Source organism: Perca fluviatilis, chromosome 20, assembly GCF_010015445.1.
Source record: "Perca fluviatilis chromosome 20, GENO_Pfluv_1.0, whole genome shotgun sequence".
Classification (NCBI taxonomy): Eukaryota; Metazoa; Chordata; class Actinopteri; order Perciformes; family Percidae; genus Perca; species Perca fluviatilis.
Window position 1 is genome coordinate 19,314,676 of NC_053131.1, and position 14,779 is coordinate 19,329,454.

The 14,779-nt window shown below is 38.8% G+C and overlaps 1 protein-coding gene across 4 annotated transcripts in view; it reads left to right on the forward strand.

Annotated features, from left to right (window-relative positions):
* Window positions 1-693: 693 nt before the first annotated feature.
* The window catches only part of ltk (leukocyte receptor tyrosine kinase), a 70,496-nt gene continuing 56,410 nt past the window's right edge, over window positions 694-14,779 (forward strand). For 2 of the 4 annotated variants that reach the window (XM_039785659.1, XM_039785660.1), the window contains exon 1: window positions 694-939. In XM_039785659.1, coding sequence (XP_039641593.1) covers window positions 888-939 — 52 coding nt within the window. In that variant the 5' untranslated portion in view covers window positions 694-887. Of the gene's footprint in view, window positions 940-1,271; window positions 1,675-2,777; window positions 2,797-14,779 lie in introns of those variants that run through there. The other 2 variants (XM_039785661.1, XM_039785662.1) reach the window with 2 other exon arrangements.

Genomic DNA, 14,779 nt, shown 5'->3' on the forward strand with positions numbered 1-14,779 from the left:
ATTTAACAAAATATGAACATTATGGTCTTCATAGGATTTATTGCAGGACTGTTGTATTAGACTGCATTAGGTGTAGCTAGGTGTACCTAATAAACTTATATACTTGCAACTGAGTGTATATCAAATAATTAAACACGCAAAAAGGGCCTATCTAAATATTCTTTTACTTTTAAGTATACCTAAAACAAGTACAAGACATATTTTAGGTAAATTATATGCAGAACTTTTACTTGTAAATTATGGGATTATTTACATATTTTGTTTATTCGGCAGGGAAATACTTTTTGATCTGTAGAAAAAAAGAATGAGCCCCAAAGCCTAGTTCATCTGTTGGCCCTGGCAACATGTTAAATGCACTATAGAAAAATAGAATATTAAGTAGGGCCTCTGTTACTTTTACCTGAATAAAGAATCTGAATAGGTTCTTCCACCAAAGTATAATAACTATCTATGGTCTCTGCTGTTTCTAGTAAGGATTTAAATGTTTTAACTTTATTCTTTATGGACAAGCTGCCACCTGCAGCTGGAGCACACAGATAAAACTCAGAAACTGAAGATAAGAGTGAAGAGTGAAGCCTGAGAAAATGAATGTCTTTAGGACCAAGAGCCTTTATGACTGGTGACTAACACACACAGAGAGAGAGAGAGAGAGAAAAAAAAAAAAAAAAAAAAGGGTTGTCGTCACTAGGAGCTGCAGCAGCATCAGCATCACTGGAATGAGTAACTGCGCAACTTGGAGAAACAACTACAATACACTGTGCGAAGAGCGAGCGCGTGTGTATCTCCGTTTTTGTGCTTCACGAGCCTGTTGGTAAATGTATTCATGAGGACGTAAAGGTGCCAAAAACTACACGGACTCTCTGTGGACCTGCCGGAAAACGGGAGCCATGGATTATATCAAAAACTACAATACTTATCTCTCCATCGTCATTTTGATAAGTAAGTACCGTAATTAACTTTTAGCCTACCTCAATTAGTGTTTTTATGAAGCAAGATCAAATGTTTAACCACACAACAACCTTTCCCTCTTCATTCCTTTATTAGGCTACTTAAATGTTTTCTTTAAATGATTAAATTAACCAATTTACCAACAATAGACAGGTCTATATTCAAACGTAGCGCATATTTTTAACCGAATTTTCAGAAATGTAGTCTATGTGCATTTCCATCCACTAACATTAGGAGTTGGTTCATCGAGACAAGCACTAGGCGGCGCTAATTCTCCTGACAGGGGCCATTAAATAGTTGCAGAAGAAGACGCAACGCGATGAAAACACAGCGCCAGTCAAACAAACCTAGGAAAAATAGAATAATTGCATTTATTTCGTGTATTAATTTGAAGTTTACAGTCTCCACTTATCTGATGTCTGCCGCCATTTTTCATATCTTCAATGAATCGGAAGTAGCCTAGGCTAGATCATGATTAATTGGCTAACTTTTTCGCATTTGGCTTTATCGATCCATTAACTTTTCCTCTTTTTCCAGAATTTTCGGCATTTTCTTTATGAGCAAATTTGAAAATGAGCATTAAAAACATTGATTGGTTGATGCAAACGCACCTAGCATGTGTCAAATCAATTAGCTGCTCGTGTGGAAAAGGGATCACCAGTTGAGCGTGTATTCCAGTAATTAGCCAGAGTCTGTTGCAGTTTGATTTCATCTCTCGGAGTGCCTGTGAGTATAACGTTATAGCAACTCCCTCTCTCTCTTTCTCATTTCCACGCACACATCCAGAGGTGTTTTCACATCCACTTTGAAAAACGGCATCACAGGTGGTCTATATTCTCTTTTGGCAAATTTTTTTTGTTTTTTTTTTTTATTCACTCACACCCCCCCCACAACAAAAAAAAAAAAAAAAAGGCTCCCCACCCCCTTTTTTAAAAATTTGGGGGGGTGGAAAAAAAAATATTGTAGTGTTAGTTTTAATGTTTATAGAAGCAAAAATAATAGAGAAAACTATGACATTTCTCTTCACAAGTTAAGGTAGCAGTGAAGCAGCTAAATGGTCAGATGTAATTTTGTAATTATGTTTAAACTTGTAGGCTAGACTAACTGAAAAAAACGTACAAACTGATGAAAAATATATAATTATTCACAATTTCTTTTCAATTTGAAATCCCCCATCAGTCTTTATTTTTTGTTGTTGTTGTATAGAATCCAAAATTACAGACTTACCACCATATGATTGGAGTGAGTGTTTACGACCTGCAGAGGCTTGTCATGTGGGCATAGAAATTATGATGAGCTCATTTGGATACACCAGAACTGACTTATTTTCATCACTGTGACTTCAGCTGGCTTTAAATGAAGAACATTTGTTCACCTTTTACATATTAGGGCCTGATGTGGATCATGCCTCATGCCAGGGCTTGTTTTTCAGGAAACTGGTAAATGCACATGTAGTTTGTGCTGTTTCACACAGGGTTCTCTCCTCTAATGTGGCCCCACATGCTTTGCACCCACGGTCTTGTATCTGCTGAATTTGTACTTCAGCCAGAGGCTTTCCTATTAAGATGGCAGTGAATTCATTAGTTCACATGTCTTCAAACAACACCACCTTTTCTTAAACTAAAGACAGGAAAAGTGTGTCTCTCTTGGCTTGTACCCTCTTTGGCTTCAACAGCCACAGAGGCTGCACCAGTGTAAGTGGCTCTCACTGCAGTCAATACCAGTGAAAGGAGAACACCCAGGGCAAGCTTTGCCAAAACTCACAGTCTTATGTCAGACCCCCCCTCCCCCCTCCCTCTCTGTTCCTGAGTCCTCTCCAGCATGCAGCCTAGTTTAGCAGCAAGTGAGGTATGATTTTCTCATACATCTCCTTGAAATTATGTTTATAGGCTACTACTAATTTGCTTTACAGTAAGTGAAAAGTTTTTTCTTATTAGCTGACTGAGGCAGTGCTTTTAATGAATGTTTCTTTAAAAGGTGCAAAATGTTCACACTGATTCTATCAGCAAAATTATGATATATCCACTGTAGCCATACCTATCTGCTGGTAGCAACTAAAGCACGATTAAGTTGTTCTATAGTTAGGTTTAGGCTTGGTTAAGTTTGGGCAATGAGTATGGTCTAGGCTAAATATTGAAAAAGTTGACTGATTTGATGCACGAGACACACCATGATTACTTTTCTGAAATATAGAACAAATGTGGCTAGAGTGAATAGAATGCTCCTTTTGTAGTTCATTTCAGCCTGGAAATATGATAAAAACAAAAGTGGCAGAATGCTATCACTTTTCCATGCAGTCAGTGCTTGCTTGCTGTTGGTTCTCCAGTAAAAAAAATTACATAAAGGCAATGCAATCACTTTGGCCTATTGTATACATTATGCAGCCTGATGTACTGTAGAAACACTGGAGGTATTCATCACTGGTTGAGACTGTTAACTGTTCCCTTCTCCCCTCCTCTAACGCTTTTGCAAATGCCAAGTAACATCTTTCAAAATGGCACAAAGGGGAGAACAGCCAAAATGCAGCTATGCCATTAGTAATTAAGAGAGAAAGAGAAGCCTATGCTGATTTTCCCCAAAAACAAGGATTGTAAATGATGCTTTTGTTATCTTGAAAACATTTGAAATATGCAAAAAGATGGGGTACAAAAAGTCACATCCCAGCCTGTAATTCTATGTACCTTTTCAGTTTGCTACCCAGTTTGAAGTCAGACGAAATACATCCTTATATTTCAGTAGAGGCCCCAGTTTTGATTTGACTTTAGCTTTTATTCTTATTGAAGATATTGGCTGACTGCAACAGAGACAGATTTAGGGGTACGTCAGACAGTACTTCATTACTAATTCATACTGAAACCAGCAGGCTCTTAGTTAATTACTGTGGACGTTTGACTGCAATGAAAATGTGCGCTTAAGAAGTCACACTGGTCATAACTGTAAATTATGTTGTTTTGATTGGTAATTTAAGAACAGTGATTCTCGAACTTTGCATGTGTTGTGTTAAAGAAAACTAATAATTTGTGTTTATTTTGCACCTCTCCGTCACCATGTGTCTATGAATGTTAAAAAAAGACGAGTCTGAGCTGCACTTAATTAGCAGAGTTTGAATCTCAGTGCAGGCAGTCGCTCAGCCCATCCCTTGGGTGATTCTATTTAAACCAGTGTAGACCTTCAGAGTTCATGCTTTGATATATTTCTAGACAAACTCACCTTTTACATTTACGTTCAGCTTAATTCCATTTAAGTCAGATTTAATCCTGTTGGTAGAATTTAGGTATGACATTTTACGTATTATGAGGCATAAATGGTAAAGTGCACAATTTTTTTTTTTTTTTTTTTTTAGATTAAAAGAAATGATGATGTCAGATGTCTGGCTGGATCCCTCAGTTCAGCCTTTCCTCAGCGGTGCAAACTTTATCCCTTTTGCATCCATGAATTTTTCTTTTCCCTGCGCACGTGTCATATTCGTGGTGTACCTCCTCTCAGAATTTCTCTGGCAGGCTTTGGGGACAGACTTCATCTTGTGATACTTTATTTTTGCTTGAGCTCTTTGTGTTGATTGTTTCCCACCTTCTGAACCAGCAACAGTCGGTTACACAAAGAGTGTTTCCGCCGTCCTTGTAATGATGTTGTTGGATTAGAGTCTCATATCTGTTGCTCAGGTGTAGTTAGAGTGTAATTGTGTATCTACAGTCTGCAAAAAGAGAGAGATAGCAGATCAAAGCTGTGCCTCAAGGGTGTCACTCTGCTGCCTGGATAACAGACAAGTGAACAGCCAGCTCTGCATCTCTCACGTTCAAGGGCAACCATGCGACCCCATGGGTCGAGGAAAGTCAGATGTTGTTTGAAGTTTTATTTTAAATTATTTTTTTTCTCATCAAAAACAGTATGACATCTCATGACATCAAGCTGACTGTTGGCAAGAGTGAAATGTTAGACTTGGCATGAAACGTTGAAGCTGCATCTTAGATAATCAACAGCCGAGACAGCGACTAACCGACTCCTATAATAATCTGCGTCTGTCTATCAGGGAAATAAGAAACAGAGGGAGTCTTCTGGTGCTCTTATAGCAAATCTTCGCTCAAACAGACAAACAACATTTTGTTACCAGGAAGTATTTTGATATATTTGACCTTGTGATTTAAATTTTCTCCATTTTGCTGGAAACATTGCTTTAACACACTATAAAAAAAGAGAATTGGTCTTAAATCGCTGGACAGCAAATATTTGTTTTGGTCCACCAGAGCACAGCGAGTGAGTCATACAGGAGATTTCGCTGACTTTGGTTGGCCACAGACATAGCTTATGAGTAGGGCTGCAGCTGTCGATTCTTTTAGTAATCGATTAATCTAGCACTTTATCGATCGATTAATCGATACATTTTTTTGGCTTTTTTATCAACCCAAACTAGGGGGAAAAAAGCAACATTTTCGGAAAAAAGCAACATTTGTATTGCCTACATTGCTTACAATATCATCTCTCAAAAAACTAAACATTAAGTGCATTTAAGTGCCATATTACATTGTTTTTAAAGATTCTTTTTTTCAAATGATATCAAACTAAGGCATACATTAAACATACACAAACATTACATTAAGTTGTGCAACTTAACTTTCAGAACTACAAGTTTCAACCTGACACTGATCTGTATACAGTAGGCCTATATGTAAATATTAGTTATACTCAACCTATTTTCATTTATATATTTGATTATGTCAGAGAGAGAAAAAAAAAAAAAAAAAAAAAAAAAAAAAAAAAAAAAAAAAAAAAAGAGAGATGCGCAACAATCAGCTGTTTTTCCGAAGGGATAGTCAACGCGTCGGCTCTTTAGATCAGATCGTGGTCACCACTACGTATTTTCTTGTCTTTGATTTTGATAGTCGTGTTTGGTGTAGTTCCACTGTCTATACGACTCAGTGATTTACTTTTGTCGGTCCTCTTCGTGGAATGGAGGATTAAGTTAGACTCCACGTTTTCTGTTGAGATGCTAAAGCACTGACGTCGTGCTATTATCGTGGTAAGCTAGTTTGATTTTGCAGTAGACATACTGTACAGAGTTTTAGTTTTAATTACGTTTGAACTGATTCCAAACTTTGGACACTTAGGTCTCTTACCCCTCGTTATTTACGCTCTGGCATGTGTCGCCAGCAGCAGAATGAGCCGCGTCTGTGCGACAGTAATAATGCTCCGTGCGGAAACACCGTCCGTCAGCGATACAACGTTGGTAACATTGATTTAACGAAGCTTCGAGGCAAGTCATTTTGCATCGAGGATTTTTTGTAATGGAGTTATTCGACGAATCGTTTCAGCCCTACTTATGAGTGAAGTGTGTCTGCACATATTTCATAGACACTGCTGTTTGATCTATGTGAAGGAAGGTCCGCACAGTGCCACACCAGCGCATTCAGACTGAGTGGGAATTGGACTTTGTGGTTAGAGATGAGAAGGACGGCTTCAGTCCCTTAAAGGGGTGATAGAATGCAAAACCGATTTTACCCTGTCATAGTCGAATAACGACAGTTCGGTGGGTAAATAGGACATACATAGAAGCTCAAAGTCCCACTGACACCCCTTTACTATGAAAATCTCATATTTTGAAACTGCCGCTGAAAACGGGCGAATCCCAACAAAGCTGAGTTGCTTACGCAAGCGTCTCAAAATCCGGAACCTTAAGAGAACAGTCACGCCCCAACATTTACATAGGCTACACAACTGACCTGAGATCAGGTAGTCTTCTGAATCTAGCTAGGTCACGCAGATCTCTGCTATTCCATTACAAAATTCACTTCTGAAACTTTTTATGTGAGAAATCAACCATATAAAGCTCAAATATGGGCCGCTTTTTACGAAAAGGATGGCTAATTGCAAATTTTCTCCGACTGTGTGCGGAGTTTAGTGCCGGTGTTGGTGCTGCCTGGGTTGCTACATCGCCACCCTGACCGCAGTGTCAGCGAGCTTACTCACGCCGCAATCTTTTACCGCAGCCCGCAGGTTCCAGTTAATCTTATAATGGGTATGTGTGTTGAGTTATTTAAACAAACAATCGGGGAAATAAAGCCTCTTGTCCGCGAGTCTCATTGATAGATCCGCGGTGAGATGGAGTCCATCAATGAGAGCTAGCTAGCCTCCTCCTAACTCTGACATTCACAAAAATACATTCAATTGATATCCGAAATCGGACAAAGCTTTGTAAGACCTTGAGGAACCTGTAATATTCATGCCGTGACGAAATTCAAACCGTAAATATACTTTAGTTATGCGAAAGTGAGCAAGCTGCGATATTTCCCCATTGTAATGAATGGGACATATAGCAAGCAGCTGCTCGTCCTACAAAGACGCCTTGCGTTCATAAAAATGCCTTAAAATCAAATCGGACACAACGGTTAGCTTTATAAGACATTGGGGAATTATGTTATATAAGTGGCGTGACGAAATTCAAACTGTAAATATAATTTAGTTATGGCGACAGTGTAGCTAGCTAGCTGCGGTATTTCCCCATTGTAATGAATGGGACATATAGCAAGCAGCTGCTGGCCTCGCGTTCATAATAATGCCTTAAAATCAAAGTGGCGTGACGAAATTCAAACCGTAAATATATTATAGTTATGCCGGCAGCTGGCCGCGGAGCCCCGTAGTGTAGTATCCACAAAGGGTGACTTTGCCCTGGGTATGGAGCCCAGCAGGCTGCCGCTTTCTCGTCAGACCGTGTGGAGCTCCTAAAGTCCGACACGTCTTACCAAATTTGCAATTAGCCATCAATTTTTGTAAAACGGCCCATATTTGAGCTTTATATAGTTGATTTCTCGCTTAAAAAAGTCTCAGAAGTGAATTTGGTAATGAAACATTGCAGTGTCTGGAATATGAGATTCTGTCGCTTCTCTAATGTATGTGTATTGGGGATTCGCTCAACCAATCAGCGCGCGTCTCTAATATGTGCGTATGGCAAGTCGCTCAACCAATCAGCGTGCAGCTCATCTAAATATTCATGACCATACCATATTTGGAAGAAAAGCTCTTGTTACAAATAGGGCCAAAACACAGGGATGCATAAGGGCCAATAAAATATCAACCAGGCCATTTTCAGCCCAACCAATGTTACATACCCCATTAGGAGACCACAAGGAACAGTGTGAAATACCCTATATAATCATTCTATCACCCCTTTAAGTTCCCCTCGTCCTCAGAATGTTAACCAGACACATGTCAGTACAGACACCGCTAGTTGGTACTGTAGAAGGCTGATTTTAACCATATCCTGTAAACGTTGGGCTACATTTACACAGTGTATGACCCTTTTCTGATCTTCCATCGCCATAGTTAATAGATTTTTAATCCCTAAGGGGCAGCACAACAAGCTGTAAACATAACACTGGCTTATTAGCAGCTTTTAAGTTGATATTGTGATTGAGTTAGCCAACAGTGGCCAATATCATCCAGAAGGTATGGAGCAACATTTGCATTAATTTGGTGTCCAATATTTACTGTGAGCTCTATTTGAGTGCCTGCTAACTCCTGAGGGAAATCATGGAAACTACACATGAAAATGGAATTCTGTTATAAACGCGGAATCGCACGGAATTTGCATATATTTTGATGACATATTAAATTTTTTTTTTTTTGCTTCCTTCTCATTTTTCAGTTTAAAACAAGCGTAGAAAGGTCTCAACAACAAGCAGACAGGTCTCTACCTATACCGTGGCCAAATGGCACAGCCTGTTGCCTAGTAACCATACGTCATCACGTTCACGTTGAGTTTGTTGCAAGGGAAAAAACGTCGAAACGAGTGCCGCCTCCCGATAAGACAACGGTGGCAAAAAAATTAAGAAACTCTGAATTAACTGCTAAATACCGGCCTGAACAATACCCCAACAACTACTATGAGTCTGGACAACAACTGTTTTGTAAGTTTTGTCAACATAGTGTTGACTGGACCCGCAAAGATACTTGTAACGTCCATTTGAAATCAAAAGCTCATCTCAAGAACAAAGCTAAATCTACAGTGGGAAAATCCCTCCAGGTTACCATTGAGGCAACAACCAAATCAATAGATGCAAGGCGGGAGTTTGTGGAAGATTTTGTTGCAATGTGTGCTGAAGCTGACATACCGCTAGAGAAAATGAAGAGGATATGTCCGTTTCTTGTTAAACATTGCAAGCAGGGAGGCGCGCTTCCAGAAAACGTCAGCAGGCAGACCCCCTGCCGCGGGTCTTTGACCAGCACATGCAAAAAGTGCTGCAACCGAGATCACAGTGTCCTCAACATTGTTATAGGTGAGCATCCAATTAGCTTTTATTTAGGTAATTTTGAATGTGCTTTGCAGAATATATTAACAGTTTAAATAAAAAAAGCTGAATTGTGAGTTTGTGTCACTGAGTTTTTAAAGGTCAATACTGCTTAGAAGTGAAAAGAAAACAAGCAAATCTGAAAAATCCAAAATGGCTAAAAATTAAATAAAACAAGGAATTTGAAAAAAAAATAAAACGGATTTCAGCCCCTACTAATGTAAGTCGAAACTGCCTGCGAGCTTCTCCTGTACCGTACGGTAATTCCTCTACTATGCAACAGTAAGTTGCGTGGTTATGACACAATCGTTAGCCTATATTTTGCAAAAACGTCATAACGTGAGATAGAAGGTAATGGAGCCTTTTATACATTGTCTTGTTTCTTTAGAAATAAACAATGGACAAATAAAGTCTTTAAACGTTTCAGATGTAAAGTTATTTGCTGTCAAAGTGACGTCAAAATGAATGGCAGTCAATGTAATGCTAACGGGGGGTGATGGCTTGTTAGCATCAAAATGGCGCCATAGGAGCTACGTGTTGTGAGGAGAGGCTTACCCCCTTGGCTTTATCTGACTGTTGTGGGTGCTGGTCAGGTAGTGTACAGTGTGATTTAAGAGCTCTTTCGCTGAAAACCGCTGTCTGCTGTGCTTAGGAGAGCAGTGAGAGTGAACCAAAACAATAAAGTGAGGACTGATAACAGAGCCAGGCTAGCTGTTTCCCTCAGTTTCCAGTCTTTGTGCTAAGCTGAGTTAGCTGGCTGCTGGCTGTAGCTACATATTTAGCATAGAGACATGAGAGGGCTATTCATTTTCTCATGTAATTCATGGCAAGAAAGTGAATAAGTATATTTCCCAAAATGTCAACCTTTTTTTTAAGGCTTGGTTTCGTTTCTCTTCTGCTTCTTGGAACTATCATAAGGTAATGCTACTTCTACCAATGCTCCAGCCAGACAGCATTCAATGTCATTATTTGTACAAGAGGATCCTGTCAGGAAAACATTTTTAAGCGGTTCAACAAACCATCCTGTGGCTGTTCTAAAAAGGTAATTTACTGAGTTATCTGGACAGATTTACTGTGTCAAACTTAGAACGGGTCTTTGTTGTTGTAGTTTCAGGTTACTCCAGATAATTCGGTAAACCCACATCTTGCAACAGACCACTGTTTTACTCCAATATAAGCATTAAATTGTATCGTTGCTAATGTAAAAAGCATTACATAGCATCAGAACGTACAGTATTATTATATAACCTGTCAATCAATATGAAAGTGATACCAGTCTTGAATTTGTTCATTTTTTATGTGGATTGTGGATTTTACTATTAGCTTGAGCAAAATGCAAATTGATACAGGTATGGACAGCGGCAGTTTATTTAGACTCTAGTTGTAGCAGTAAAGGTTTGACCCTCCAGAGGTTGACATTTACAAACACACTCTTTCATGACTTCATACAAGAATGTATACTACACGTGAAAAATTCAGTGCATAAACACATCACATTAATGTAATGAAAGCTTTTCACCATCACCATCAAGCTTTTAGTCTCCTCAAAATCGCATGTTCTGTTTCTACCTTGTTCCAGGTCACCTTGAATTAAAATGCTTAGTGGCTTAGGTGTATGCTGCATTTTATCTTCATATCCTTAAATGGTTGTCACAGAAAACAGACATAGTGTGTCTGAAAGTCTGGGTATTGTTGTTGATTAAGGACCATCTGAGAAGAAACTGCATACCGGTACGATATACCAGCTAACTGAAGCCAAGCTGCAACCAATTAAATCATAAATTGAGTTATCGGACTTAATTCTTTTGGAAATACCGAAAGCCTGATTCACTGCTCATGAATGGGTCTTCAGAAGTGTGTCTAGATGCAGACAGACATTCAAGGGTCTCAGCGAAGATATGCACATTTTGACATGGACGTACACAATTGTCGTCTAGTTACAACACACAATGTTTGATTGCATAAATGTGAAATTTTACTGGCTGTTTTTTATTTTTGGATGTCACATTAGGAAAGCCCCTTACCAATAAAAGTGCAAAATTACTCCCATCTGAAAGTCTATTTCTAAGAACAAAGGAGTGTTTTGCGAACAAACCATGTTTTGAAATGTTTGATGTATATTTATTATCCCTATATAGTAACTTGCTTTTCTACTGTGTTTCTTCGGCTTCTCCATTTATCACCAATTTCTTTATATTGTTGTTCTGTATTTTGGAGTTGAGTTAGATCCAGTGAACTGATTCATGTTTTGTTAGTTCAAAGCTGGGGCTCTGAAGTGCTGAAGTTTTAAAGTTGTTGCATTTCTTCACTTGAAGAATTATTACATACTTTATACTATTATATAAGTTCTGCACTTTTCTTAACCAGCCTGTCTGTGTATGGGATGTAAATGTAGGAGTTCAAAAACAGCATTTGTTGTTTTGTTCAAGGCCTAAAATGACCTAGCCTGGGATCCAGACAAATCTGTGATTGTATTTGCTCTGGCCTACAGTGGCTACAGACGTATTGATGCTACACCTTCACAGCTCATCTCTGCACGCTGCTGTCTGTTTACATTTGTCTGTCGCTCAGCGCTATGCACGTTTCGTTGCTCTGATTGGTTGATGTCTATCCAATCGCATCTAAAGGCCTTTTTGTATACGTATATTGATAACGCCCCTTTGAAAATTGAATATGAACTTGGAGGTTCCAGACTAACTCGCATTGGTGATTTGGTCTCAGTATGGTTATGTTTACCTGACAGGGACCTAGTGGTGGAATGTAACTTAAGTACATTTACTCAAGTAGCCTACTCTACTAAAATCCAATTTTGAGGTACTTGTTCTTTACTTGAGTACATTGTTACTTTTCAGAGGTAAAGGATTTATCCTACTACATTTATCTAAAAGCTGTAGTTACTAGTTACTTTCCATGTCAAGATTTTACATGTAAAACATAATCGGCTTCAAAATATGATTCATTATTAATTAAACTACATAACAGTATATCACTATGAGTTGGGTCATTTTGCATAAGTAGTACTTACTTCACTTTAAGATACTTTGAGTAAGATTTTGAATGCAGGACTTTACCTTGTAGTTGAGTAATTTTATACTGTGGTATTACTATTTTTACGTGAGCAGAAGATCTTAATACTTCCTCTACCACTGCAAGGAACACTAGCGGCTGTGAAACTTTGTGTGTTTTGGATGGATGGATGGGAGAAGGACGGCTTCAGTCCCTTAAGTTCCCCTCGTCCTCAGAATGTTAACCAGACACATGTCAGTACAGGCACCGCTAGTTGGTACTGTAGAAGGCTGATTTTAACCATATCCTGTAAACGTTGGGCTACATTTACAGTGTATGACCCTTTTCTGATTTTCCATCGCCATAGTTAATAGATTTTTAATCCCTAAGGGGCAGCACAACAAGCTGTAAACATAACACTGGCTTATTAGCAGTTTTTAAGTTGATATTGTGATTGAGTTAGCCAACAGTGGGCAATATCATCCAGAAGGTATGGAGCAACATTAGCATTAATTTGGTGTCCAATATTTACTGTGAGCTCTATTTGAGTGCCTGCTAACTCCTGAGGGAAATCACGGAATCTACACATGAAAATGGAATTCTGTTATAAACGCGGAATCGCACGGAATTTGCATATATTTTGTTGACATATTGAACGATTTTTTTTTTTTACTTCCTTCTCATTTTTCAGTTTAAAACAAGCGTAGAAAGGTCTCAACAAGCAGAGACAGGTCTCTACCTATACCGTGGCCAAATGGCACAGCCTGTTGCCTAGTAACCATACGTCATCACGTTCACGTTGAGTTTGTTGCGAGGGAAAAAATGTTGAAGCGAGTGGCGCCTCCCGATAAGAAAAAGATAAGATAAAAAAACTCTGAATTAACTGCTAAATACCGGGCTGAACAATACCCCAACGACTACTATGAGTCTGGACAACGACTGTTTTGTAAATTTTGTCAACATACTGTTGACTGGACCCGCAAAGATACTTGTAACATCCATTTGAAATCAAAAGCTCATCTCAAGAACAAAGCTAAATCTACAGTGGGAAAATCCCTCCAGGTTACCATTGAGGCAACGACAAAATCAATAGATGCAAGGCGGGAGTTTGTGGAAGATTTTGTTGCAATGTGTGCTGAAGCTGACATACCGCTAGAGAAAATGATGATATTAGTTTAATTCAAAATCTATCTAAACAGGCATCGAGATTAGTCACCTGGTATATACCTGGCAGCATCATATACCTCAATCATCAGGCATCAATTATTTTCATATTGGCCGCAGACACAATGTCAGTGTCGGTCTTCACTTGGACTTCAACCTCTTTGGACTCAGTCTCGACTAGTCCTAGTCTTGGACTCGACAAAGGTGGTCTTGACTACAGTCATGACTGTGAACATAAGTCATAACCCTAGCAAAGGCCAATTATTTGCTTCAATTTCCAGTGCTAATGAAAACTTACAGTAATTGTTTTCAAGTTGCCTAAATGTAGAAAGTTCATAGTCATACTGGTATAAATGGTTTCCAAATATGTGTGTTTGAGTCTGGAGCTTAAAAGATGAGGATTTGGGAGGTTATAGCAGTGTTTGCTTCTTTTGGATGGGCCTCTGAGCGCAGACGAGCATAAATGTCTTTTGCAGTTTGTGACGGGCAGTTGAGAGATGGAATATAAAATGCAACAAGAATGTGTTTAAAGCTAAGGTTTAAGGTTAAGTTCAGCTTTAAATGGCTACACATTGCATTTGAAAAAATAAACCCTGAACTGAAATGATGACTCCAATGTTTTCACAGTTAAAGTTCCCTCATATGTTGTTTCTGACTGATAATGTATCAAACACCAGTACAAACAAGCTGTTCGCCTCTGGAAGAATGATTATTTTATGTCTGACCTTACCAAAAAAAAAGATTCCGGGGGAGATTTTCTTTATCTGAATTGATTGTCTAAGGCACAGTTTCTCAACTGCGGCCCTATTCGATCCTCAAAGCATCATGCAAACATTACTATTTTATGTTTAAGACATAAAGGGAGATCTGCGCTACACACGTTATACATGAAATTGAAATAAATAAATTTCCCTTTTTTTTTTTTTTTTTTTTTTTTTTTTCTTCAAACATCAGTATATTACAAATCTTCCAGGACCCTCTCTGCTTATGTGACCTTGAGTGACCCCACATGAGATCCCGACCCCAAGATTGAGAAACTCGAGGGTGCACAATCACTGGTGTCCTGCGCTTTGTATACCCATCATCCACCCAAACAACCTCCATGGATAAATGAAGTGCTTTATTAATACTAAAAAAACGTTGCCTATGAACATAATCCAGGCAGCGATTATGTTTGTCACCACAGGGTACTTGGTAAAATTAGTATAATCTAATTGAAGCTACCTAGCGAGTTTCAGGAGCCGGACCACACCTCAACCGCGCCGCAGACCACAAGTGGAAGAACTACAAGCAAGTTCAAACCTCACACCCCAATCATAGATTTTTCATTAATAAATCGTTTAAAGTGATGGTTCAGAGTAATTTAACCCTAGGCTGCT